General features: G+C 35.1%; 3 protein-coding genes across 3 annotated transcripts; all 3 read left to right on the top strand.

Annotated features, from left to right (window-relative positions):
- The first annotated feature begins 1,331 nt into the window (after positions 1 to 1,331).
- LOC113768606 (probable boron transporter 2) lies at positions 1,332 to 7,601 on the top strand. Its single transcript, XM_027313033.1, has 12 exons — positions 1,332 to 2,718; positions 2,929 to 3,011; positions 3,147 to 3,339; positions 3,419 to 3,557; positions 4,183 to 4,348; positions 4,535 to 4,701; positions 4,868 to 5,041; positions 5,167 to 5,262; positions 5,635 to 5,772; positions 5,865 to 6,184; positions 6,470 to 6,740; positions 6,980 to 7,601. Exons 1-12 carry the CDS (start codon positions 2,615 to 2,617, stop codon positions 7,292 to 7,294), a joined length of 2,166 nt encoding a protein of 721 aa, XP_027168834.1. The 5' UTR covers positions 1,332 to 2,614; the 3' UTR covers positions 7,295 to 7,601.
- A 5,722-nt stretch (positions 7,602 to 13,323) lies between these two features.
- LOC113768198 (GDSL esterase/lipase At5g62930) lies at positions 13,324 to 19,461 on the top strand. Its single transcript, XM_027312462.1, has 6 exons — positions 13,324 to 13,526; positions 13,645 to 13,722; positions 15,873 to 16,013; positions 17,381 to 17,457; positions 18,237 to 18,401; positions 19,182 to 19,461. Exons 1-6 carry the CDS (start codon positions 13,428 to 13,430, stop codon positions 19,354 to 19,356), a joined length of 735 nt encoding a protein of 244 aa, XP_027168263.1. The 5' UTR covers positions 13,324 to 13,427; the 3' UTR covers positions 19,357 to 19,461.
- Positions 19,462 to 22,723: 3,262 nt separating this feature from the next.
- LOC113769081 (transcription factor MYB98-like) lies at positions 22,724 to 25,082 on the top strand. Its single transcript, XM_027313563.1, has 3 exons — positions 22,724 to 23,289; positions 23,399 to 23,525; positions 24,513 to 25,082. The coding sequence occupies exons 1-3, from the start codon at positions 22,724 to 22,726 to the stop codon at positions 25,080 to 25,082; spliced, it is 1,263 nt and encodes a 420-aa protein (XP_027169364.1).
- Positions 25,083 to 25,302: the final 220 nt, after the last annotated feature.

Here is a 25,302-nt window from a genome sequence, read left to right as displayed (position 1 = left end):
GATCAAATTAAAAGTTGTCATTTTGGGTAATGAAATGTACACTTGGGCATTTTTGTTCACTAACCAAAGTTTTCAATTCAGAGGTTATATTAGTCTTTTTTCACTTCTGTACCTAGAAGATTGCACTAATATCCTTCAATTATTACTTTGCATGAGGGCATATATGTTAATTTCATGCAAACAGTGGCTTTAAAATCACAAAGTTGGGTTTGATTTGAAATTTGTTAGGTTGATTGTAGTATATTATGAAAAAAAACTGAAAAGTTTTAAGAGGCAAATCATTTCAATTAGAAAATGAGAGGAGCAAAGTGAGAAACATGATTTTTTGCGGGTATGTCTTATAATAAACCTTTGTTATTACATTTAGTTAACAATCCCATAAATTAAAACTTGGTCGAGTTGGATATTTATCACCCAAATTAAGATTTCAATTCAATTTTGAATTTGGACCCAAACAAAATGTCCAATTATTCTATATAAGTGTTTTTTTAGCCTCTTACACCCACTTCCAAAGAGGCTATGATACTAGACCCAGGGTTTCTTCAAATCCATGCCCAGATTGGCGTTGACGCATGTGATTTGGATATTCAAACATATTCCCAAAAAGAAATTAAAACTCAAAATTAGAGTTCTAAATCGAATCAAATCAAGTGTAAATCATGAGTTACCAGACAATCAAAATTATTCAAAAATATACAAGAAAAGCAATAATTTATAAAATTAGTGACCAAACTGAGCAACATCAGCTGTTGTGACTCGATCTGATTCATCAATTGCTACGATTTTCCTATAATGTGATAGGTCACATAAGACCTCTTCATTTTTTGTTTTTCCTATGTTTTTTAATCTTTCCCCAAAAAATATCAAACTATTTTTCAGTCAGGGATGGTGTTATTGTCGCTTCTGACCAGTTTCACAGTGACCAAGAAGCAAAGATTCCTCAAACCCTTCCTCCTTTCTAGCTAGTTCTGAAAATACAAGTTTATACACAAAAGTATGCAGCCCTTTTATAATTTATAGTACTTGCTGAAAAGAATTATACTAAAAAAAAAAATACTCAGAAAGTTGTGGGGATGTTTGCATCATTTCGAGAAGATTGTTGTCCTTTCCACACCCTGCTTTCTTTTGACATGGCCCCTTTCTGTTTCGCTCTTGCATCATCCCTTTCCTCTCGCTTCTCTCTGTTTCAGGTAAAGTCTTTGACAGTAGAAAGTTTGTTAACCAAGTTGCCAATCACCTCACATTATTTATATATGCTACTACATTGCACTTTCTTTCTTCTAAAATTTTAACTGTTTTCTTGTCCATCAATTATTTCTCTGTTTGTTTCTTATTGACAGCAGAAAGAATTATTTATGCTCACTCACCACTCACTATCTTTCCCTCACACCAATCTTGCTTCTTACTTCATCAAGAGTTAGTTAGTTCCCTGTGAAGTTCTTCCCTTCCAACGCTCTCTTTCTCTCTCTCTTTCATGCTATCTTCATTTGCCTTTCTTGGTACATTGGAATTTGTCCTTTTCTTTGTCTCATCATCTCTTGTTGTAACCTGCAGATTTCAATATTAAGTTCCATCTTTCTTGAACTTCAATTGTCTTTCTTTTTTATTTTCTCCAAAAGGGGTCTTCTAGTATATAATGTGATTCAGAAAGTGTGTTCCTTTTGGTGGTTTTGTCTGTTCAAGTAATGCCCATTTGGTCTAAATTGATCTAGTATCATCATTTTTCGATTTTGAATCATGGATTCACGTTAACTCTTTGAGATTATTAAGGTTCAGCCTGTGATCTTTGGAATGCTCATTGGCTTGGAAGTGCTTTAAACTAGTCAATTTCAGCTTAAAGAAATGGGTTTTCGCTAAATTTTTGTTGTCAATTCTAGAGTACTAAAAACTCTTTAGATAAGTTAAAGACCAAGTCTTGCAGCTTAAGTTGTTCTGACCATGTAACTGAACATAGGCATCAGCAAGATTTTGTTGTTGTTTTTGTTATCCTATTGTATCTTTGATTAGTTCAATGAAAAGGAGGACTTTCTGGATTAATATGTAACAAAGGTGTTAAGTTGATGGATCTGAGCTTTATAAAAGTCAATCATAGTTGAGATCTCAGAAGATGGAGAGAGTCTGTCTATATCGTTAGTAAGCCTTGATCTGTGCTCAATGGGGATTCCGTTTCGCTAGACTTGTGTTGAATGTTACTGGAATTCAAAATTGTCCAGAGAATATTGGCTAGTTAGATTAGGAATTCTATCTGCCTTAGTATTGATAGAGTAACCAATTCTTTTCTTCTTTAAATCAGTTAACAGAACTCCATTCTTTGTAAGTTAGGTAGGATGTAAAGTCCCTCAACATTGGCTGTTTATCATGAACCTCAATGAAGGTCAAGTATACCTGAAAACATGATTAGTTTGAACATTGATGATCAAATAGACAAATGATCAAATAGACAAATAGCTATTGTCTTCCTGCCCAAACTTTTGCTTTCCTGTTCTATATAAATAAAGCTGTGGTGACATTAGCCTCTCGAGTCCAAAGTTCAGTGTCTCTTGGATTATCCCTTTGTGAAGAAAAGAAAAAGTAAATAAATAAACCTGCTGATTTGCATACTTATCGAGTTATCATGGAAGAAACATTTGTTCCTTTCCGTGGAATCAAGAATGATCTTAAAGGAAGGCTTCTTTGCTACAAGCAAGACTGGAAGGGTGGAATTCGCGCAGGCATAAGGTATGTGATGCCTTCTATAGCTAAATGTTGGTAGTATGGATGACTTGTACCGTGCTTGTAAATTCCTGGTCAATAAATATTTTTTTTGGCTTTAATGCTCTTACTATCAGCTTGACTAAATTATCCTGTGAAAACTTAGTGAAACATTTAATGGCGTTTCACTTCATTTGATTGTGTAAAGCTTAACTATCAATTTCTATTCTTTTGAAGGATCCTTGCTCCAACTACATATATATTTTTTGCATCAGCTATTCCAGTTATATCTTTCGGGGAGCAATTGGAAAGGAATACCAGTATGGATAATATTCTCATTTCTTTTCTCCTTTTGAAAGTTTAAATTCTGGAAAAGCAGTTCTGGCGGTAATCTTGTTTTGTGGTGTTGGGGGGTTATTGTCTCAGAGGTGTCATCCCTGTTTCATTTGTTGCAGATGGAACCTTAACTGCAGTTCAAACTCTTGCATCAACGGCACTTTGTGGAGTGGTCCACTCAATCGTTGGTGGACAACCACTCCTGATACTTGGTGTAGCTGAGCCAACTGTTTTGATGTACACGTTTATGTTCGACTTTGCAAAAGATCGAAAGGATTTGGGACAGAAGCTCTTCTTAGCCTGGACTGGATGGTAACTTCTGAACACTAGAAGGAGCTAACTTATGCATCTAGTGGTGGTCATTAAGATTTTCCTTTACTTTTATGTTCAGGGTATGCGTGTGGACAGCCCTTTTGCTTTTCTTGCTGGCCATTTTGGGTGCTTGCTCTATCATAAATAGATTTACACGCTTGGCTGGTGAATTGTTTGGCCTTCTAATTGCAATGCTCTTCATGCAGCAGGCTATTCGGGTGAGCTAAAATTCAATCTTTAACCTTTCATATATTTTCCATTCTTCTTTCAAAAGAAGGGCTCCACACCCCAAGAGTCTTATATTTTGTGAAAAACACCACCTGGGTCCTGAATTTTATTATCACAGCAAACTTTTGTACCGGGGTTTCTCCAATGAAGCCTGCTAAGATTGACTTCATTAAGATGTATATTAGTACTCAAATCTTCACTATGCTTTTAGGAAAACAACACGATTGATTGATCGCCAGAAGCCTTTGGAGCCTCCACTTGAAAACCCCTAAAACCAACCTCCAAACAGTACTGACAACAACAATTATTCTGCAAAATTGAAAATCTAGTAAAATTTTTGGAACCTTTAACTAGAGTCTTTTAACACATAACATATTTTTCTGAGTACAGAGGACCTATTTTCAGGTTTTGCATTGTGTATTTTTTAATGGAACAAAATTCTCTACAGTTTCTGATACATGACATGACTCTCTCTATTTAAGACCTATCTTGGTTCTCAACAGCTTTATCACTCATGGAATGATTTTCCTGTTTAAAAGTGGTTCTGGTGGTCCTTGTTTGGCTAGGTCTCATGTGCAAGATCTAACTTATGTAAGGATAAATCGAGTAATGCAGGGAGTTGTGGAGGAGTTTGGGGTGCCAGAAAGAGAAAATCCAAAACAAACTGCACTCCTACCTTCGTGGCGGTTTGGAAATGGAATGTTTGCTTTGGTTCTGTCATTTGGACTACTGCTTACTGCATTGAGGAGCCGTAAAGCCAGATCCTGGCGGTATGGGACAGGTATGTGATTTTTGCTTCAACTACTTGAGTTCAGAAAGAAAAGTTGGTGCCTCAATTAAGCCTCTATTATTTAGTTGGTACAATGCGAGAGTTTACCTTCTAATCATTTATTTTTCTTCCTATCCTGTACTTTCAAATATCCTTTCTTTCTTCTGATATTTCTGGCTCTTGAACGCGGTTTAAAAGGCTCACTGCGCGGATTCATAGCTGACTATGGCGTTCCATTTATGGTGCTTGTATGGACTGCTATTTCCTATATTCCAGTAAATAGTGTTCCACGAGGAATACCGAGGCGGCTTTTTAGTCCAAATCCATGGTCTCCTGGTGCATATTCAAATTGGACAGTTATCAAGGTTATTTTTTAATTGTCTTGAGCAAACAGTGAAAGAAACATGCATATTGTTATATAAGCATTTCTATCAGTTTCTTTTGTCCTACAGCAGATCCTCCTTCTGCTCCTTACTCTCCCTTTTTCATCTGTATCTGTGATCTGAGACTTTTTCTGTTCATATTTTACAGGACATGGTGCATGTTCCTCCACTGTATATTGTTGGAGCAATTATTCCTGCCACAATGATTGCCGTGCTTTACTATTTTGATCACAGTGTGGCATCTCAACTTGCCCAACAAAAGGAGTTCAATCTAAAGAAGCCTGCTGCCTACCACTATGATCTTCTTTTGTTGGGTTTCTTGGTAAGTGACTAACTCCAGAATTATATTGTTTCTGAAGGTTTGAATTATTGTTAATCTGGAATTTCAGTCCATGATAATTCAATGGTTTAGCATCTTGTTCTGACTCTAAGCTATCCTTGGACCAGGTCATAGTCTGTGGTCTAATCGGCATCCCTCCTTCCAATGGTGTCATTCCACAATCTCCTATGCATACCAAAAGCTTGGCAACTCTGAAACATCAGGTAAAACAGGAAATGCATCTGTATGTTACATCTGTATGTTAATGTCATGAACAGGTCCCAGGAAATACTAAGAATTTCATTGGTTGAGTTATAAATATGTAGACTGGTGGGATGATACTTTATTAGACCTGATTGAATGGCAAGAAATATTTGATATTGATGACAATTAACAAATAGACGTGGCAAAAACCAGAACTTTTGTGCTAGAGGTTTGTTAACTTTAATTTCTCTTAGTCATAGTAGGTTGTTTTCCAGCCAACCGAACTGCTGAGTTTCTTCAGAGAGAAAATTGTTGCTCCTTTAGAACATATGTTCTTGCTAGAGCATATCTATAAACTATAACATCTCTTTTTTGTTTTCTATTTGAAATAGCTTCTACGCAATAAACTCGCATCAACTGCTCGAAAAAGCATACGCAGAAATGCAAACCTTGGCCAGCTCTATGATAGCATGCGAGAAGCTTACAATGAAATGCAAACCCCACTTGTCTTCCAAACTCCACCAGCTTTGGTGAGTGGCTTTTTCAGTTTTAAGTACCAGAGAGCTGGTGTACGATATTCACTTGCTTAGTTCATCTATCCTTGTTGGGCTTTCTGTTACAGGGACTAAAGGAGCTGAAAGACTCCACGATTCAACGAGCCTCAAGTACAGGTTATATTGATGCACCCGTTGATGAGACTGTTTTTGATGTGGATAAGGATGTTGATGATCTTTTACCCGTGGAAGTCAAAGAACAGCGTCTCAGCAATCTACTTCAAGCTTTAATGGCTGGTGGTTGTGTTGCTGCTATGCCTCTGTTGAAAAAGATTCCCACTTCGGTTCTCTGGGGATACTTTGCTTTCATGGCAATTGAAAGCTTGCCTGGCAACCAATTTTGGGAGAGGATATTACTCCTTTTCACTGCTCCAACTAGAAAATATAAGTAAGTCTGTGTTTGTATACATGGTGGAGGATTGCATGTATGTTTGTTTTTATTTCTAAAAGCAGGGTCAATTCTGTCATCAGCAAAGGTGTTTCTGGAGTAAAGCCTTCTGGTAATACTACATTGGTGCACAAATTTCTGAGGAATTTGACTTCTGGGTGGAGACATTTCTCATTTGCTAAGCTTGATATTTTCTTATTGAACTCTTCAAACTGTCATAAACCATACGTACTGGAAAACACTCTTTTTTCTTAGTTCACTAGGTTTCTTTCCATTATTTTGCAGGGTGCTGGAGAAATATCATGCAACATTTGTTGAGACAGTTCCTTTCAGGACAATTGCCAGCTTCACTGTCTTTCAAACAGTCTACTTGCTTTTATGCTTTGGCTTAACATGGATACCAATAGCTGGTGTCCTTTTCCCATTATTAATCATGCTTCTTGTCCCCGTACGGCAGTATATACTTCCCAAGTTTTTCAAAGGAGCCCATCTACAGGACTTAGATGCTGCAGAATATGAGGAAGCCCCTGCAATACCTTTTAATATATCTTATGAAGTAAGCTACGATAACATACATCTAAAAAGGCTGCTTCTAGAATTTGGACCTTTTTGCTGTTATCCTCTTATCTACTGACTGTTTTCGGCTGGATATTGTTATCAAGTTGGGATAGTTTACTGATAGTATAGTTGTAGCTTGTATATTGAATTTTGCAGAAATCTTGATTTGGCTTTTGCATATGACATTCAAATCAATATCTCATCTCAATTTTCTTTTTATTTTTCAAATACTTTTAGGGGCAAGAAGGTCAAGCAAGGACTACCCACATTAACAGCGGCGAAATACTTGATGAAATTGTCACAAGAAGCCGTGGTGAGATCCGGCGTGCATCTAGCCCAAGGGTAAATAGTTCAACTCCAACTTCAGCAGAAGACATAAGGACAGTGTACAGCCCGCGGGGATTGTTGCATAGGGCACATAGCCCCCGGGTGGATGAGCTAAGGGCAGAAAGAAGTCCAAGAATGCCTGGAAAAGGACTTGAAATAAGGCAAACACCCAGTCCCCGTCCATCTATACTTGGTCACGGCAGTACTGGTTCCTCTTCTACCTAGTATATTAGCTATTATTCTGGTGAGTTGGTGTCACCTGTCATTCTTGAAAGGTCTTCATAGAGTCATAAGTGGTGCTTGAGAGGTCTCCTGAGAAGGTCGTATGGTACAATACATGAGTTTCTGTTGCTAACTTGTGAGAAGCGTGTTTGATGTTTTTCAGGTTCTGCTTTTTTCTTTTTCGTGTATGTTTGGGCAGTCGGCAAAGCTATGTTAATGATGATATATTTATTCAATTTTGGTCTGTTTACCTATAATTCTTTTGCTCTTTTGGTTCAGTCTCAAGTTGCAATATATCTGGTTCAGTAAAGAATGCCTGCAGTACTTTTATATATTTTATAAAGAAAATGCAGATTGAAGCTCTGTAGAACGAATGGTGAACATGACTGCTGCAAATAAAATGTGGTCGGAATTAACTCTTATTCTTTTCAGACCGTGCAAGCACCAGTTACTCAGATATCACTCACAGCATATAGTGCCATGTAGTGGTAGAATAAACTTCAATCTAAACTCTGATGACTCTGATGTAATTGATAGCTAGTTATGTGACTTTCAATGTGTAACCTATGTGTGAATAATGAAGCATGTTATGCATGATCATAGTGGTAATACGTACTTGCAGTTTCAGAAGCATAACTTACAGCATGTATGATGGTTCACATCTCTTTTTTTACATTTGCCTGATGTGAATGATTGTTACTCCTCTAGTACCACCTGTTAATTGTATCCCATGATTAAAAGCCACATCCTATTGTAATTCATAAATAACAATTTATGTCATGATTTGTATTTCAAATCTTATATATAGCAAGTTGATGATGGGATTTGTCTTCTACTTTTAGGGTTCTAAGATATATATGAGGTTCATTTGTTGGAATTTTCTAGTGTGATATAATTAGCTGAGGACCTTAAACATGTTCTTTACTTTTTTAAGATGCTGAATCCTAGCCAATATTCAAAGATTTGCTGACATAACATGGGATAAATGATGCATCAGGATTCTTCAAGTCATGGCTCGCTTATCTGCTAAAGGCGACAAATATACCTGCTTTTCTTGTCATTAAGCGTGTAGAGCTTGAAACTAGATGCATAGCACGTAGCTTTCTTGCATCCTCTGCAGAGCACTCACTTGAAGATAATGTACCTTTGACATGAAAGATGTTTCTTTATGAATACGCGCGCCAAATCTTTTCTACTTAATATGATAGTTTGGTTTGGAGCAGGACAAAAGAATCTTTTTCTGCTATGTTTCAAACAAACAAATTTGTCTACTTTTCTTTTGCCTGTTCTCTCCTATCTCATCCACAAAGAGAACTGCTCTCATCCTTTCTTGTTCATTTAACCTTCTAAGTCTTGTTTTACTTAATGCTGTAAATGTTCCTATATTTGTTGGGAAGAAGAACCAGGCAGTCATTCACTTCATGGTAGCAGAAATTGATGCCTGGTTTGAACTCGAGTATGCAGCAATTGTTCTGTTTGCTGTGTGGTCATTAAGGTTGGTGTAGAAGTCTTCTATCAACAGCATCCTTCCCCAAAGTTACCGTGCATATTTCCTTCATAGTGTCAATACTTAGCTTTTAGGCCTACTCTTTGCTTTATCAGAGTCTGCTACATTGCAGTTGGATCAGGAGGTCGCCATATGTAAATCTTTATTGCTCAATCGAAAAGTTGCCTTTTATTTTTCATTTCTTGCTTTGATAATTTTGTTGTCTGAAATCTGGTTCTAGTGCCATCATAAAGGCACTGTGACGTGACGCCTGGAGTACAATAACTGACTCCACTGGGAAGACAAGCAAAGGATGTAGGATGATATTGGGAAATTGCTTGGACTTCAACTGGTAACTTGGCCAACTTGCTAGGTACACGACGTAGTGGAAAGCATACAATTTTCCACTATCTTCTCATATGTTAGGGGGATGTTACAACAATGAGAATCGTTCCTGTAGTTTGCCTACCTAACTTCATTAGAGAAGTGGGCAATGACTTCATGGTCCCAATCCAAAGGCCACTGAATACATAATGCAATGACCAGAGAGTTTCCTTTTGCCTGTGTTGGAGTAAGGCTTTCTTCTTTCTGTGAGGGCGACAGTGATGGACAGAGACAAGAAGACAGAAGAGGGTATACCACTTGGTGATTGGAGGGATTTCATGTGTTTGGATATTTTCATTAGTAGTTCAAGAACAAGAAAAGACAAGTGCTTGGACTTTCTAAATGATTTAACTGCTCTAATGGATTATTAGCATCTTTTTGGGACAGGAATTATCGGGTGGAAAGGAGCAGTTTTTTCTTTTTTTTTTTGGGGAGGGGGGGGGGTAATATGTTTCAATCGTTGTTATAATTGTTTTCGAATCTTTTGTAATTCCACAGGGAGAGGAAGGAGGAATTGGAGTCTTCACATAAAACCAAAAAGGAAAAAAAAAACCTATAAGGCTATAATTTAACATCTGTTTCATTATGTCGGTTTACTAGTTAGTAAACATTGATTCGATCCAAATGGAAGAATAGGGTAACTACAAATTGCCTGAATCTAACCAAGAGACTAGGGTTAGGATACATTTTTATTTTCCAAAACATCATCTGCATGTGTTGAATATTGTGCCTAATTTCAAAAAGCATGAGCCTCTTTAGTTGGAGGATAGGTTAGAAGAGTTAAGAAATTAAAATATGGTATATACTTCTTTTGGTTTTCTTTGGTGTTGGATTTTTTTTTTATTGACTTTGTTCACATTTGATTTTGTTTTCCAATTTCTAAGGGTTTTTTTTCCTGAGGTTGAAAACTTCTAAAGAAACAATACTTTATTTGATGAGGACATATGTCGGTATTTAGAGAATAAATCTTGATTTTTTTAAAAGAAATACCAAAAAGTGGAATAAAGAAAATACTCATGTTATTTCAAAGTCTCATTTTCTTGCGATATATTTGGGGATGGAGCAGTTTACTAAGTCCTTGTCTGCGAAACAGCAAATAACATTGATGGTGAAATGCAACTTGGTCTAAAAGTATTGGATACTTTTTGTTTTTTGTTTTTTTGTTTTTTTGAGGATAAGTTAGCAAGTGAGTACTGTGTTTCTTTGACTAGGACATGTTTTTATGTTGGAGAATTGTACTTATGGATATATTTTCTGAAGGAAAAAAAATATTTCATGTCTTTTTTTTTTGGCTGGGAAAATGTACATTAAAGTTAAAGGTTCACTAACTGAAGAAAGGTTGGATATGATTAGATTTTTTTTTTTTTTAAATCTAAAGGGAGACTTTAAGCCTTACAAGGAAAAGCAGAAAAAGAGAAAATGGAATGTTTAATTAACAATTTTGCCGAGTTGGTATAATTTATTAGAGTGCCCTTATTGTAATTGGGTATGTAACCATTAAGAAGGAAATGCAAAAGGGGAGAGGAGATGAGAGAAATATGTTAATGAGGTAAACAAAATTAATATGTTAATATTAATGAGATTCTTTTATTTTGTTAGTTTTCAAAATCACAACAATGAGGTAAATTTTTGGTATAAGCTGCTAATTGAAGTCAAAACAAGGATGAGTTGAATCGATTGGTTAACAATTATTTTTGATAGGATTTCTAATCTAAGCATTAAAAAAAAATTTTAGCCTAAGCTTATTTGAAATATCTATTGGCAAATACTCAGTCCAATTACGTTTTTACCGGATTTGACTGGAAAATTTGGAAAATCTGAAAGCCGTTTGTATTTTGGTGCACTTTTTTTTTAATTCTAAATTTTTTGTTAAATTTTCTTGACATAAGTTTGATGCTTATAGCTTTTGTATTCTGACCCATGGATAGTTTGGAGAACTATAAACACTCTTATGACATTTTACAAATTTCAATTGCATATATATATATATATATTTCAAAAAGGTCTTAGGAATTTAGTTCCAAACACAAGAATATTTATTAAAATGTGTTTTTTAAGCATCTCACACTTGGCAATCCCTTCATTTTTGAGAATGAGAAAATGTGTGTCCATAAGTTACATTCAGTGCGGAGGAAGGGAACCGCTCGAAATAAAAATGGATTAGGAGCAAAACAGGTTGGAATTAGATAACTTACTCCTGGGGGGTGGGCGTTGGAAACAAATCAACAATAGTCCAAGAAATTTCTTCAATTGTTGCGGCGGCCGTTGACACTGACTAGCGTTGTACTTGTAAGTAAGGGTGCAACTTTGAAAAATTTAGGATTGTATTATATATATATATATTTATTTATTGTATGCGGGGGACGGGGCGGAGGATGGGGCGGGTGTATGTTGCCCCACCCCCGCCCCGTTTTAAGGCGGGGGGACATATTTTGCCCCTGCCCCGCCCCATCCCCCAACCCCATTGCTATCCTTAGTGTCAAGTACTCGGGTCATAAAACAACTCTGTCATGGTTTGATAAAAATTAAACATTAACCGGTCTACGATCATAGGGTACTTGAATGACCGGGTATCAGGCAAAGTTGTTGGAGCACCTAATACCTAATTTTAAATAAAAAAAAAGAATCACATTTTCATAATTGAAAGTAAAAAAATAATTAAACGTCTAAACAACTTTATTTAAATCTAATTCATTACTTGTTAAAAAGGATTGCATAACAATCCAAACTTGCATCTTTATACTAAGTAAGTTTTTAAATAACATTTATTCTTAGCAATAAAATCATAAGTGTATTACATAATTAACAAGTTTAGCAAGTTAATAGCCATATATTGTTGGAAAAGTAAAGTACATCATCTGAAATATGAAAATTTGATGAAAGACAGTTACATACTCTCTTATTAATTTTAGTTTTAATAGACAACATTAAAAGTATATCCTTGCATATCCAATCGGGTCGGGTACTCACAAATTTTAAAAGCTTGTGAACTGGGACTAACCCTATGTTGATCGGACCCATTTTCTAAAATCGGTCTAAGTACCTAATTTTGCGATTCGAATTGAATGGGAGTTTTAGGATTTTTTAGTCAAAATCAACCGCCACCCCAGATTTTTATTTATGAACTTTCAAAATTAGACTAAACTTAACAAGCATAAGTTGATCAAATTTAGGTAGAAATAATTCAAGCTACTTAGAATACGAGTTAATAACATTTAAATTTATCTCAAGTCAAACTTGAACCTACAAATATTCAATTAAACCTCAATGTTACAGTGTCCAGCTGGATTCATCTCATTTGCAACTCTATATATTTTTTTTGTCAATAACGATAATATTTGTATAATCTTATTTATCCTATTTTAGAGGGAAGAGAGTCTAAAGAGATTTTATAAAGGGTTAACAAGAGGTATACAAACCTAATCAAAGAGATACTCTGACGTCACATTTAAATTTTTTTCACTGTAAATAAGATTTGAACCCCGACCTATGGTCTAAAGAAGGACTTAAAGTTCCATTTTGGTGCCCTGAGCCAAAGTTGGCTCAGTGGTTATTTGCAGCCCTACTTGCATTGCTGCATCTACCGAAAATGCAAAATGTCGGACCAGGGGCAGGAACGGTTGCAAGTGCAACCGTTTCTGGCAGTTGTGTGCATTTTGCACATGATATAATTTTGTTTGCACATGATATAATTTTGTTTGCACATGTTGTAACTTACTTTCAATAACATGTAACTTTAGAACAAAATTTTGTGAATCTCATACATGTTGTTAAAATCGAGATACAAGATAAAATTTGGACCATATATATATTTTGGCCAAATCCTGCAACCGTTCCTGCCCTTCTTCCCAAAATATCACAGAACTTTGATTAGTCTAACTGGATACGGGGCAGGGACGGTCATCAGGTGGACCGTCCCTGAGCTGTTCATGGCCAAGATTTGGCCCAAAAAATTTGTATGGTCCAGATCACTTCTTGTACATCATTTTTAACAACGTGTGTGGAATCCACAAAAATTTCTTCTAAAATTACACGTTGTGCAAATAAAGTTACGTCGTATGAAAATAAAGTTAAGCGCCGTGCAAAATGTATATAATTGTCAGGCCCCTGGTCGGTCTAACTCTACTGCTACTAGTCTACTAACTTCAAGAGAGGGAAAAAAGGACAAAAAAAATGGAAAACAGTATTGGCTAACTACCATGACCACTAACGTCTATTCATGCGAGAGCAGTGAAGAGACACAGAGATCTTCTGAAAAGGAAAAAAATGAGGCCTCAGATTGTACTATTTGGGGACTCAATAACTGAACAATCATTCCGATCAGGTGGATGGGGTGCTGCTCTTGCTGATACTTATTCTCGCAAGGTTTATTTTTTCCCCATTTTTTCCTCCAATTTTCTCTTCAATATCAGAGTGCTGATCTATTAGACAATGCGATGTAATGGTAATTCAATTGATTTTCTTCTGATTTTGAAATGTAAAGGCTGATATAGTGAATCGTGGGTTCGGTGGATACAACACCAGATGGGCTTTATTCTTGCTCCATCACCTTTTCCCTCTGGTAGTATCCCGATTTTCTCCTCTGATTTGGTAGTATTTTTTGTCACTAAATTTTTCCTATCTTGTTAATTCTGAGTTGTTTATTATATAGCTTGATGGGTTGTGTGTTTTTTTTTTTGTGTGTTTTTCTGGGTGTTCTGTTTTCATTCTTTGCTGGGATCAATCAGGGATGATATCCGTTGTGCACCATTAACCCATTGATCTATGGCATTGTGTCAATTAGTGCTAAAATCTAAAGGAGCTAATTTAGTTGGCAGGAAGATATGTTAGCGAAGTGCATTGCATGATAATTAGTCTTGAATGGTGGATTGAGCCCGTCAACTAAGTCTTGTAGTAGGATAAAATACTTTTGAGTAGTGTCGTTTCGATTATTTCCTCTATCTTTCAATTCGTGGAATCTGGGGAAAAAAAATATGTGGGGAGAGCAATAAGGCTTATTAACTTTTAGGTAACTTCCCCTGCACTTGGCTTGCACAATTTTGTTCATTTTGTATTAGCTCCTTCAATGAGCTTGGCTGATTAACGGTTGCTACAGAGCACAAGCGTAAAGGGATAATGCGTGTGAGATGGAAGTTAACAGTGAAAATTGACATGTGAAGAAAATTGAAGGTACAAAATGAGACGATTGTTGGCAATTGTCATGTGGATTTATAGTCATTATGTTAAACCTTATGGATCTTTAATGAAATTGAGTTGAATCAAGGAAAAAATTTTCAATATGATATGAAATATTGAATATTATAAAATTTTTTTACCACTATGTGGAGGGTATGTGGGTGAATGATAGTTATACTTGGATGAAAAAAGTTGTAAATTTACAGATTTAGAGGAATTTAGATGCTATATAGAATGTATGTGTGATTGAAGATGAGAGGGAGGGTCACTCTAAGCAAAGTCCTACAGAACAGTAATTTATTTCATCTGGTTACTGGTAACTAGATACAGTTGGGTTTTTTGAATGGAAAAAAAATAAAATCAATGGTTTACTTCTGTGTTCTAGATACAAGCTGATATTCTCTCTCTTCTTGACCTTCCATGTAGTTAAATTTTGTTTTCTTGGTTAACATTGTTAATGCATTCTAGAAATATTGTAGACAAGATTCAGTTTTGTGTCTTCGAAGAGTGGTGGTACATAGTTCCCCTTTTCTAAAACCCCACGAATTAGCCAATGTTAACTTTCACAGGCAATCTTTTCATTTCATTCTGTTCAAAAGAATTTGATCTTTCATGGACTTCTCTCTTCTGATGCTTTGTCTAGTTTAACATGCCATGGTCTGGTTTTTGGAGCATTAAGTACTAGCCTTTGTATTAGATCAAATTCTGAAGCTTGCAAAGTTTTTTGTAATTTTTAATTCTGATAAAATTGGATTCAGAGTAGCTTGACTGAGCCCAAAAGACGTGCCATAAACCTTTTAGGAATGGCAAGAAGTTTTGTTACTAATTTTGTTTATGAGTATATTAATTCATAATTTAATTGCATTTTTTCAGAATCAGTAGATGTTTATCCTCTATTTCAAGCTTATGCATTTCCAACATAAAGATTTTTATCATGATGCTTGCTAGCTTTTGTATTCTGGTTCTAAAGTACTGTTAGCTGTACTCTGCCTGCCAAGGGCTTCTCTTGATTCTCTTGAATTGCTGAAAGTCTAGCTTGTTATCATCTGAGTAAGCTAGGTTTATTTTTACATCAAACTCGTGATATCCCAACTCTGCATTTCATTGTCTTTTTACGAATTTATATATGGTTGCTTCATGTATTACATTATTTCTTTTTTTTTTTTCTGCCAGAGGATCTATGTTGTTTCACTTATTTGACTAATGTTGCAGTTTGTTTGCTGGTTCAATTGTTTATTCCATAACAACACAGCTGTTGTTACAAATAACCACTATCTTGTGAAATTCCTACTTTGTTTTCATGAATGAAGCTCCTGCAGCTACCAAAACAATTGAAAAACTTTTGACTACTGAAGCTTTATTTTCTGAACTATTGATGAATCTGCATTTGTCCTTTTTCCTACGTGGTATTGGATTCTTTATGTCTAACAATATCATGCTTTGTGGCTGTGAATTGAAAAAGCTTTGGTTCTCTTACACCTGCAATTTTATAGAATCTTTGAGCTTAAGATGGTGGCTAATAATTCTCGTTTGAAGGGATCTGCAACGCCTCCTGTTGCTGCAACCATACTTTTTGGAGCAAATGATGCAGCGCTTTTGGGAAGAACTAGTGCAAGGCAGCATGTGCCAGTTGATGAATACAAGGAGAATCTTCGGAGAATGGTTCAACATCTTAAGGTTCATATTTTCTTGTGTTTTATGAATAAGCATACAAACATTTTTTGTGCACATTGTTCCCCTCTTTCTTGAAGTGCTATAGATTCTTTAGGACATAATAACGTAAGATCATATTAAGAAGTGTTCCTTTGTGATTGTACTATGAATATTCTTTGTTAAGTCATTTACTTTCAGAGAATAGCTTGGAATTTCCCCAACATTGAAATAATTGCACTACATTAATGTTATATTTATATCCATCATTATACATTGTGGAGGAGGCCTTAGTCTAGTTGCCTAAGGTTGAGGCCCAGGAATTAGAGGTCCTGGGTTCAATTCCTCTTTCCCCCTCTCCACTTCCTAAATCCCACCCCTCCCTTGTTTAAAAAAATCTTTAAATTTTTTTTTTTGCTAATATGTGTACAATTATCTATAATATGTGGTATAAATGGTATAGTATGAATTCCCGATGTTAGTGTTAGATAATTTTGTTCACAATAATCCACGTGCCAGGTTAGTGGATTAAAAAATAGAAGTTTGAATGGTATATATTTCCCATCTCTAATCTTTGTTCAGTACACTGAAGAAATGTGGTTGTTTAATTGAATATGCATCATAGGGTATTTAGAACTTTGAATTACAAAACCATTTATAGTTTTTGGATTCCCATGAGAACCAGGTATGAGAATCCTTTCATCTTAAAATCTGGTGGTTAGCTAGTCGCATATGAACTGGTAACTTTTGTCTTAGAGTGGTGTGCGGATAAGCTGTTATCTAAACACCAGTCAATTAAGGTGTTATGTAGAATGTTAGGATAAAACATGTAGTGATCTTAATGTATCTGAAATACTTTTTATAAATAGACCAAGATTGCTTTCTAGTTGTATTATTTATTTTTGCTGGTTGAAATTCATTGTTTTATTATCAGAAACTTTTACAAGACAAAGCCTTTACCTGATCCACTTCCTTCAAAATGTGGACATATGCTTCAGCAAACAACTATTAACACATAAAACCAAATGGCCAAAAACAGATGCTAAATTCAAGAGGAAGATAATGCTGGGTTGTGGCTTAGTTGGTTTGCTATGCCAGGCAAATGAGGGTCTGTTAACTAAATGGGCAGCCTTGCCTTTACCTATGTTTGGGCAATCCAAGTAAAATTCTGCCCAAACACGCAATTATGTGAGCTCCTCAGTTACTCCCAATTAGTTCCTTCAAGTTAGGGTGCACCTTGTATAACATTTAACTCACTTGCTGATGTCAAAGCCTGCAATGGAATGATTTGTTTGTCAAGTCCAATTTTCAGTTTTTCTGACCCAAAAAGAGGAACACTAATCACCTCCAGAATTTTCCCATTCACATCTCATTGTCTCTAAAGGTTGTTGCAGGAATGCTGTTCCACTATGTTAATTGTTCTCATTACTCCACCACCAGTTGATGAGGAAGGCCGCAAAGAATATGCAAGGTATAATAGGTTTTCCTTTGCATTGATTTATGCTGATCATGATTCCAACATTTCCTAAAGTTTGTAGTCCTTGTGTGACGAATGAAGTAAGCAGTTGTTAGTCACAAGAACATAACACGATACATTAGAATATAATACGAGGCTATGTTTGAAAATTTTAATGAGTTAGTGTCATTGCCCTTGCTTTACAAGAGCATAAAAATTACAAAACAAAAATGCCATTGCTTTTGATGCCCTTGGCTAAGAGTAGCTGCAAATTTCAGACTTTTCAGTTTTACCATTTTCTTTTTGCAGTGACAACCTCCAAGTTTTGATACATTACTCAGCTATAACTGAAATGATTAAAAGTGCTATTGCATGTGTAGGCATGTTACCTAGAAAGTGGGATAGTTTATATCTTTATCTAGATCTAGAACATCAAGGTGGAATTTGTTACTGGCTCTGTCTTGTTTCAAAAATTTAAGTTAGCACAGAGGCACACTATCATTCAATTTGGAGATCATGAGAATCTTTATTGCTTCGTTTCCATCTATTTCTCTGTTTTGGTTAGCTCCAGCAATATCTGAACTCTAGATGAATGCAACTTTTACTATGTAATCAGGATATTTTCATGGTTCTATACCTATCTTTGTTTTGCACTCCCTTGATTCTAATTTAAAAGTACTGACTGCTTTAAAATGAGAAGACAGATTGGTGTGGATGCTATCCCGGAGATACGTAAGAGTAGATTTCATCTGTTTATTGAAAAAGAATAATTTCAAAGTACATCTCTTAATCAGGGCTTTGTATGGTGAGAAAGCGATGAAATTGCCAGAAAGAACCAATGAAACAGCTGGACTTTATGCAGAGAAATGTGTTGAGTTAGCCAGGGAACTAGATCTACCTTCAATTAATCTCTGGTCCAAGATGCAGGAAATGGATGGTTGGCAGAAGAAATTCTTAAGGTAAATCATGTAGCTTTTTGTAACATTATCTTATGAAAGACACTCACAGGAAACTGATATCACCAGGAATGGAACTGCTAATGTTTTAGTAACTTCATGACATCCTTTTAAGCGGAATGTTTCTGCCAGAATGCTATAGGCTGCCAAGTTTGAACCCTCCATTTAGCATGACAAAACATCAAAGTAAAGATAGCCTTCATGGTGGAATTGTGGAAAACTACAAAGGAATAATTTAAAATTGTGAAAATTTTGATTCCTAGAAATTGCATAACAGTGAACCTAAAATTTTCAAGTTTCCTGTACCTCAGATTTTTTCCTTATGAACAAGAAGTTCAGATTCAAACTTTTCAAGGATTCTATGTAATGTGCACACAGGAACGCATATCCATACCCCTCATTTTGGCATAGTAATTGCATCACTTTTACTCATTCTGTGTCTATAGTTTGAAGCATGCACACTGCCACACTGATTATTAAAGACAGACAGGCAGAAAGTATTAAATCTTCATTCATGGAAATCATGTCAACGACTGCTTGGAGTTTATATCTACTCTCAATGTTGATTTTTCTCTGGCTGGGGATTGAGTGGGACTTTAGATCTGCTGATGATGCAGTACACAGATCTTCTATCCTTGTTTGCTACATATTCACATCCACTTTCTCTTATCTGGCATCGAATTTTTTCCCTCTTTAAGTTGCCTCAACCAACCTCTTACAACTTCTAACCCTGAAAACTGATCAGATTTCATCAACCCCCCCTTTTTTTTTGGCAATTTTCAGTGATGGTCTGCATCTAACAAAGGATGGCAATGCAGTTGTTTATCAAGAAGTTGTCAGAGTTTTCAGTGAAACTTGGTTGCCTGCCTCTAAGATGCCCTATGATTTTCCTCATCACTCAGAAATTGATCCGGAAAACCCTGGCAAAGCTTTCCAGCAACAGTGCTTGGGAGTTTAAGATCTTGTGCAATAAAGATTTTTTTCTTTACTCTTACCTTCTACGATCCTTCTGATTTTTTATGAAAGTATTATCCACGAAACTATATGGTTATTATTCTAATTATACTCCAGCAAATTAGCCATTTAATAGTGACTGTGCTTCTTGTGAAATGACTGTTCTTGAGTAATTATCTTCGAAACTAGTTTTTACCCCATGTAATGGAATATTATATTTGTACCGAGGAAACAAAAGAAAGAAAAATGTATTTATAAAATCTTTAAGTAGATTAGAACATTAGATTAAAAATTTTGAAAAATAAAACTGAAAACCATGCTCATACTGATATTGTACTCCTTTATGGTTAAAAAAAAATGGAAAGGATGTATTAGGACATTTTTATTTTAATGTTTATTGTGAACTTTTCTTTTTTGGAAAACGTTTATTGTGAAATTTCAATATAGTAAGGACATTCGAACATTTAAACATGTATGCATAAATTTTCTGAATGAAGCAAATTTATAATTAAGTAAACACAAATCCTGTTTCCAGTTAGCGCAAAGTGCTTCAGGGTTTGCAGGCAATTATGAAGGGTGATCGACTTTATAAATAAATAAATACACATATATATACATACACACACACATATATATATATATATATATATATATATATATATAAAATCTCAAAGACAACGTGATGTAAGCAAACCGATCAATAATAGATTCTAAATTTTAAAAAAAATGAAACAAAGAAAAGTTATATAGAAAATGTCCAAAACAGCGTAATTAATTGTTCATGAAGTATATTCTGAATCTCTAGGTTGTCTCCTAAGTATTTTTTTTTCCTAAAACTTTTAGTCACCAATTCTTTTATTATAATACTAGTAGAAGGCGCTTTTTTTTTTTCATTGCAAAATATAAATACGTTCCATTAAATGTTCATGTTAACATGCCAAATATCCACTTTAGCAGACAAAAAATGATATTCACATATCTTGCTTGGATGTAATTTTCATTATATGACTAATATCTACCAAATTGTGAATTTTTTTATTGATGTAGCGGTAAAAAATACAATGTCATCCATCATATTTTTTCTATAATACAATTTCTTTATTGTGATGAAACTTATTAAATCATGTAGTGGAAATATAACGTTTCTGTGAGAAAAACCTAAGAAACTGGCAAGCCATTTTTGTATGAGAATATGTAATAAATTTTGTAACTCATACCTTTCATTGTTAACCACCAGCCTCTTAAGGCTTGGTGAGATGGGAGGTCAAGGTTTCTAACCTTGCCTCCCACCAATTGCTACATAGTGGCTCTTTTAAAAAATCCAGACGGGTGCTTAGGGCACCTGTTTGGTTCGGTGGTGGTTCAGTCCCCACCTGTCCCTATAGGTCTAGTTGGGCCTCCCCTTAGATTAGGATAGAGTAGGATATAGACAAAATAGCGACGAATGACAAAAATACCTTTCATTATTAACCAAATTTCAATCTTCCATTATTTTTAAGCAAAATAGACGACAAGTATCTATCCATTCTTCCCCTGTTTCTCTTTTCCATTAGCTATTCTTCACACGTAAAAAAAAAAAAAAAAAATTCTCAGATCATTTTTCAATTGGCTATAAGTTATAATGATCAATCATATTCACCACATTTTTCATTTTCCAAAAATTAAAGCTTTATATCACTGTTGCCTCGTTGTACTCTCATTAAGGTCCCTCTTTGGGTTTGATTTCCAGTTTCTAATTAGTTCTACAAAAATGGAATTGCTTAAACTAAAAGGTTTGAGTCCAAATAACAGATGTAATCACATTTCAGTTCTTTTATTTTCTTTTTTTTTTTGTCATACAACACTCAGCAAATTAAGTCACTTCAGAATTGTTTGACTAGATCATTCTAGCACAGTCAAGAAGTAAAACCACTTGATGCCTAATAGATTAACACCCCTCGATTGAGTTTCTCTGTGCAAATTAATATTTTTAAGTGACAATTAGTGAACTAAAATTAATGCATGCAAATTGACAGAGATAGAGAAGAAAGAGATAAGGTTTCAGTTACCAAATTCAATTACTCATTCAATATGCCTGGTCAGTGGTCATTAATCCCTTTTGTCGACATTTTAGTCATTTTAGTTGAAGTGTTTGTAAGCAATCAACTCCTATTGTCCTGTTTCTAGAAACTTGCTCTTAGTTTAGCCATGATATTCATTGAGTTTAATTCAATTTACTAAATTTCGGTTGAAGACTACAGCTGAATTGGGAAAGACTCCCTTTAGGAATTAGTCAAGTCCTTCACATATTGTTTTAGGTGTTCCCAAACTTGATTTGATATCTCTCTAGCTAGTGGCTTTTCTTTTGGCTCCATCCTACGAAGTAAACTTCGGTTGATTTTGCTTTAGTGGGATAACACATCTATAGATCTATATTTGTTGATTCAGTTAGGATTTGATTAAGAAAAAAAAAACTTTATTAGTTACTAAGTACTATATGTAGTCCAAAATATGTCAATAAGTGGTATTGATGATATACAGGATTTAAAGGGCAAGAAGAAAATAGGTAGCTTTTCCCCTATACTAAGCCATTTGGACATTAAGTTCTCTGGTGTGGCATAAGTTTTAGCACTTAACATCCATGGGCATGCATGTTCTAGTACAATACAAAATCCGGAAAGAATTGCAGGAATATTACTTATCCCATCAAATATCAATTCATGGTTAAGATGCAATGCCATAAATATCTTAATTAGTCAGTCAACACACATTAATTAAGTTTAAATTACAATTAAACAGGGATAGGATTGTCATTTGACACACAGGTTAGAAAATGTGCTATTGTAATTAAATTAGTTTTCAAGAAATTTACTATGCTCCTATTCATTAATTTCTAGTCAAATGTCACGTTCTAAAACACTACAAAGCTCTCTTATTCCACTTCTCTCTCACTAATTTCTCCACTACCTTAATGTTCAAGTCATAAAAAACCCATTAAAGTATTTTCCACCATTAATGTACCAAGGTACCCACGTTGGACAAAGATTAATGCTTTTGTAGCATATGTCTTAGGTTTTTTATATACATAAGATCATTTACATTATCAATGAAATGGTGAATTTTTTTTAAAAAAATTTTTGGTCTGTAAGCAATACCAAGTACCAAACCATCAGATTAGCTAGCTTACCAATGAAGGGCCCTGATAGAATCCGACTGCAATAAATACCATATTACCTTGTTCTTATCTATTAAGCCAAGGTAATGGAGAAAGAAAGTGAACACTACAGAATTTAGCCATCTTAATTTCTTTGTCATCTTTTGGCTTTCTTGCTTTTCCTCCCATGGAGTGTAACACAACATGTAGCAACAAACCTGGCCATCAACAATTTTCCATGCCTGCCAATTTCTTGAAACCTGATATTGACCAAGACTTTTGCATGGATAACTGTCAATCAAAGGGTTTTCTGCAAGATTTTCAGCACCTTGATCACTTTTCTTTTACAGGATCATCATTCAATCCTGACTTAGGCATCCATACAACTGGTTTTGATCCCTTTGACCCCTTCTTTAATGGATCTTCGATGATAGATTTCAACTATTTAGAGTTTAATCCATTTGAGGAAAATGATAATAACAATGGTAAGTTAGTCACGCAAAATTTTGAAGGTGGTGGTGGCTTGTTGAAGCATACTGTTAAAGAAACTCCATTATCGGATGAAAATTCATCTGACCACAAGCTCTTCCCCTTGACTCTTCCAGAAGTTAAGCCCTTGAATTTTTGTGTCCAAGATGAGAGCTCTTGCATAACTGCTGAAAGTGTTTACTACAAAGAAGCTGGCACAAAAAGAAATAATAACAGATTTTCCAACATTGCCTTATCTTCTTCGACGAAAAAGCAGGGGCGTGGTCGAAAAAAATCCAAATCTGCAAAGGGGCAATGGACCATTGAAGAAGATAGGTAGATAAGATTTCTAAACCATTTTAACAGTTTTTTTTTTTAAAAATAATATTCATTAGGTCTTCCATGAAGGCCAGCATAACTTTGTTGTTTATTTATGTGAAAACAGGCTATTAGTCCACCTTGTAGAGAAATTTGGGGTGAGAAAATGGTCTCATATTGCTCAAGTGCTGAAAGGGAGGATAGGGAAGCAGTGTAGAGAAAGATGGCACAACCATTTACGGCCTGACATCAAGGTTTGCTTTTTAATACTTTATTTTATTTACTAAGGATGTAAACATATGCATTATTTTTTATTTTGGTTTTTGATGGTTTAGTAATGACATATGTACAATAGAAGTTTATGGTTCTCTTGTTACTAAACTTAGTGATCTGGACTTTAATTGAAATTTTCTTGTCACCTATATTTTTGTTTGGCATCAACAAGAAAATAGGAAAATCTAGCTATTGAGGTGATCACTTTCATGCAATATCTTTGGATGTTGAAATTGCATCTTCAAAAATGCATAGAATGTTAAATTTATCGTTTTCACTGCTCTCTTTGGGGTTGTGTTGGGGGGGGGGGGGGGGAACTGCCTTCCAGATAGAAAAAACACGAAATAAAACCTAATTTGCATGCAATACACACGGTAATTTGACACGATATGCGTGCAAAAAGATGTTTTGGTAACCATATAGTATAAATCAATGTAAATTTGTGTAAAAGACAACTTAAGTTTTCACGCTTTTCAAAAATCGACCATATCTAGGTAAGGATTTCCCATATTTTTATACGTGGTGCCACGTTTTAAGAGTTTCACTTTTAGTAATTGCCACTTTACCATGTACATTTCTCATAAATCAATGTCAACTGGTCTAAACAACATGATATACAATTTTCAATTATATGGTTTTAGAAGAGCATATCTATGTAGAAAGGCTGACATATTTTGCATCTGGTGCCACATTTTGAGAGTTACTCTTTGGGAAATCACCACATTATTTTCATTCATACACAAGAATTGGAATCAATTTTTGGTTAAAAAAAATCATAAAAAAGGCAAACTTTCCGTATAAAATAAGTAATATATGCTAAGTTTGATAAATCAACTCAAGAAAGTTTTTCCTTTTTCCTCTATATCCTTTCTGAAACTAAATCTCCCTGAAACCGAATGGAGAAAAGAAAAAGACTCAAATGAGAGTTGATAAATAGGTATGTCAATTGACGTCATTGTTTTTTCCAGAAGGATATATGGACTGAGGAGGAAGATAGGATTTTGATCGAGGCTCATGCCGAAATAGGGAACAAATGGGCAGAAATTGCGAAGAAATTGCCCGGAAGAACTGAAAACTCCATCAAGAACCATTGGAATGCAACCAAAAGAAGGCAATTCTCGAGGCGAAAATGTCGCACAAAATGGCCAAAACCTAGTTCTCTTTTGCAAAACTACATAAAGAGCTTGAATTTCGAGAAGAGCAGTAGTGGAAGAAAAAACGCTTCGACCACTGATACCCCAACAATCGGTGATCATAAACAAAATTCAAACCCTAATGAAGAGGCAATGGAGTTAAACAGTGATCCACTTGTTCCAGACTATGATTTTAGTGAGGTTCCAGAATTCGCATTAGATGACAACTTGTTTGAAAGGACCAGCATCAATAACCTGAATTCAGAGATCCACAACGCTTCTCCAATTCTTGATGACAAAGGCTTTTGCATGGAGATCCCATATGATGTTCCTCCTCCAATCATGCAATTTGAAGTGAAGAAGGAGCTTGACTTGATGGAGATGATTTCCCATGTCAATCAATAAATGCCTACATGCCTAGTATAATAGCCCTACGAGAGGGATTAAAATCTATTCGTCTTGCAAGAAACATACAACTTACCCTTTTAAACATAGCACATATTCAGCGTGGATTGATAAAATAAACTGATTAAATTTCCCAGATAAGTATACGAACCATATAGCTCTTTTTCTTTTTGTAACTTTTCGATCAACTTAATGTGTTCTTTTTGGTTAATATTTCATG

The sequence above is a fragment of the Coffea eugenioides genome, chromosome 4 (genome assembly GCF_003713205.1).
Source record: "Coffea eugenioides isolate CCC68of chromosome 4, Ceug_1.0, whole genome shotgun sequence".
In the NCBI taxonomy this organism is placed as follows: domain Eukaryota; kingdom Viridiplantae; phylum Streptophyta; class Magnoliopsida; order Gentianales; family Rubiaceae; genus Coffea; species Coffea eugenioides.
This window is presented reverse-complemented; position numbering and strand designations above follow the sequence as displayed.

Bases quoted from the DNA above. Each gene is read 5' to 3' on its own strand.
- LOC113769081 (XM_027313563.1), top strand. From the start codon at position 22,724: ATGCCTGCCAATTTCTTGAAACCTGATATTGACCAAGACTTTTGCATG. The intron at 23,290-23,398 runs GTAGATAAGATT...ATGTGAAAACAG, and splicing joins TGGACCATTGAAGAAGATAG to GCTATTAGTCCACCTTGTAG. The intron at 23,526-24,512 runs GTTTGCTTTTTA...TGTTTTTTCCAG, and splicing joins ATTTACGGCCTGACATCAAG to AAGGATATATGGACTGAGGA.
- LOC113768606 (XM_027313033.1), top strand. From the start codon at position 2,615: ATGGAAGAAACATTTGTTCCTTTCCGTGGAATCAAGAATGATCTTAAA. The intron at 3,012-3,146 runs GTATGGATAATA...CATTTGTTGCAG, and splicing joins GCAATTGGAAAGGAATACCA to ATGGAACCTTAACTGCAGTT. The intron at 5,263-5,634 runs GTAAAACAGGAA...TATTTGAAATAG, and splicing joins TGGCAACTCTGAAACATCAG to CTTCTACGCAATAAACTCGC.
- LOC113768198 (XM_027312462.1), top strand. From the start codon at position 13,428: ATGAGGCCTCAGATTGTACTATTTGGGGACTCAATAACTGAACAATCA. The intron at 13,527-13,644 runs GTTTATTTTTTC...TGAAATGTAAAG, and splicing joins CTGATACTTATTCTCGCAAG to GCTGATATAGTGAATCGTGG. The intron at 18,402-19,181 runs GTAAATCATGTA...GGCAATTTTCAG, and splicing joins TGGCAGAAGAAATTCTTAAG to TGATGGTCTGCATCTAACAA.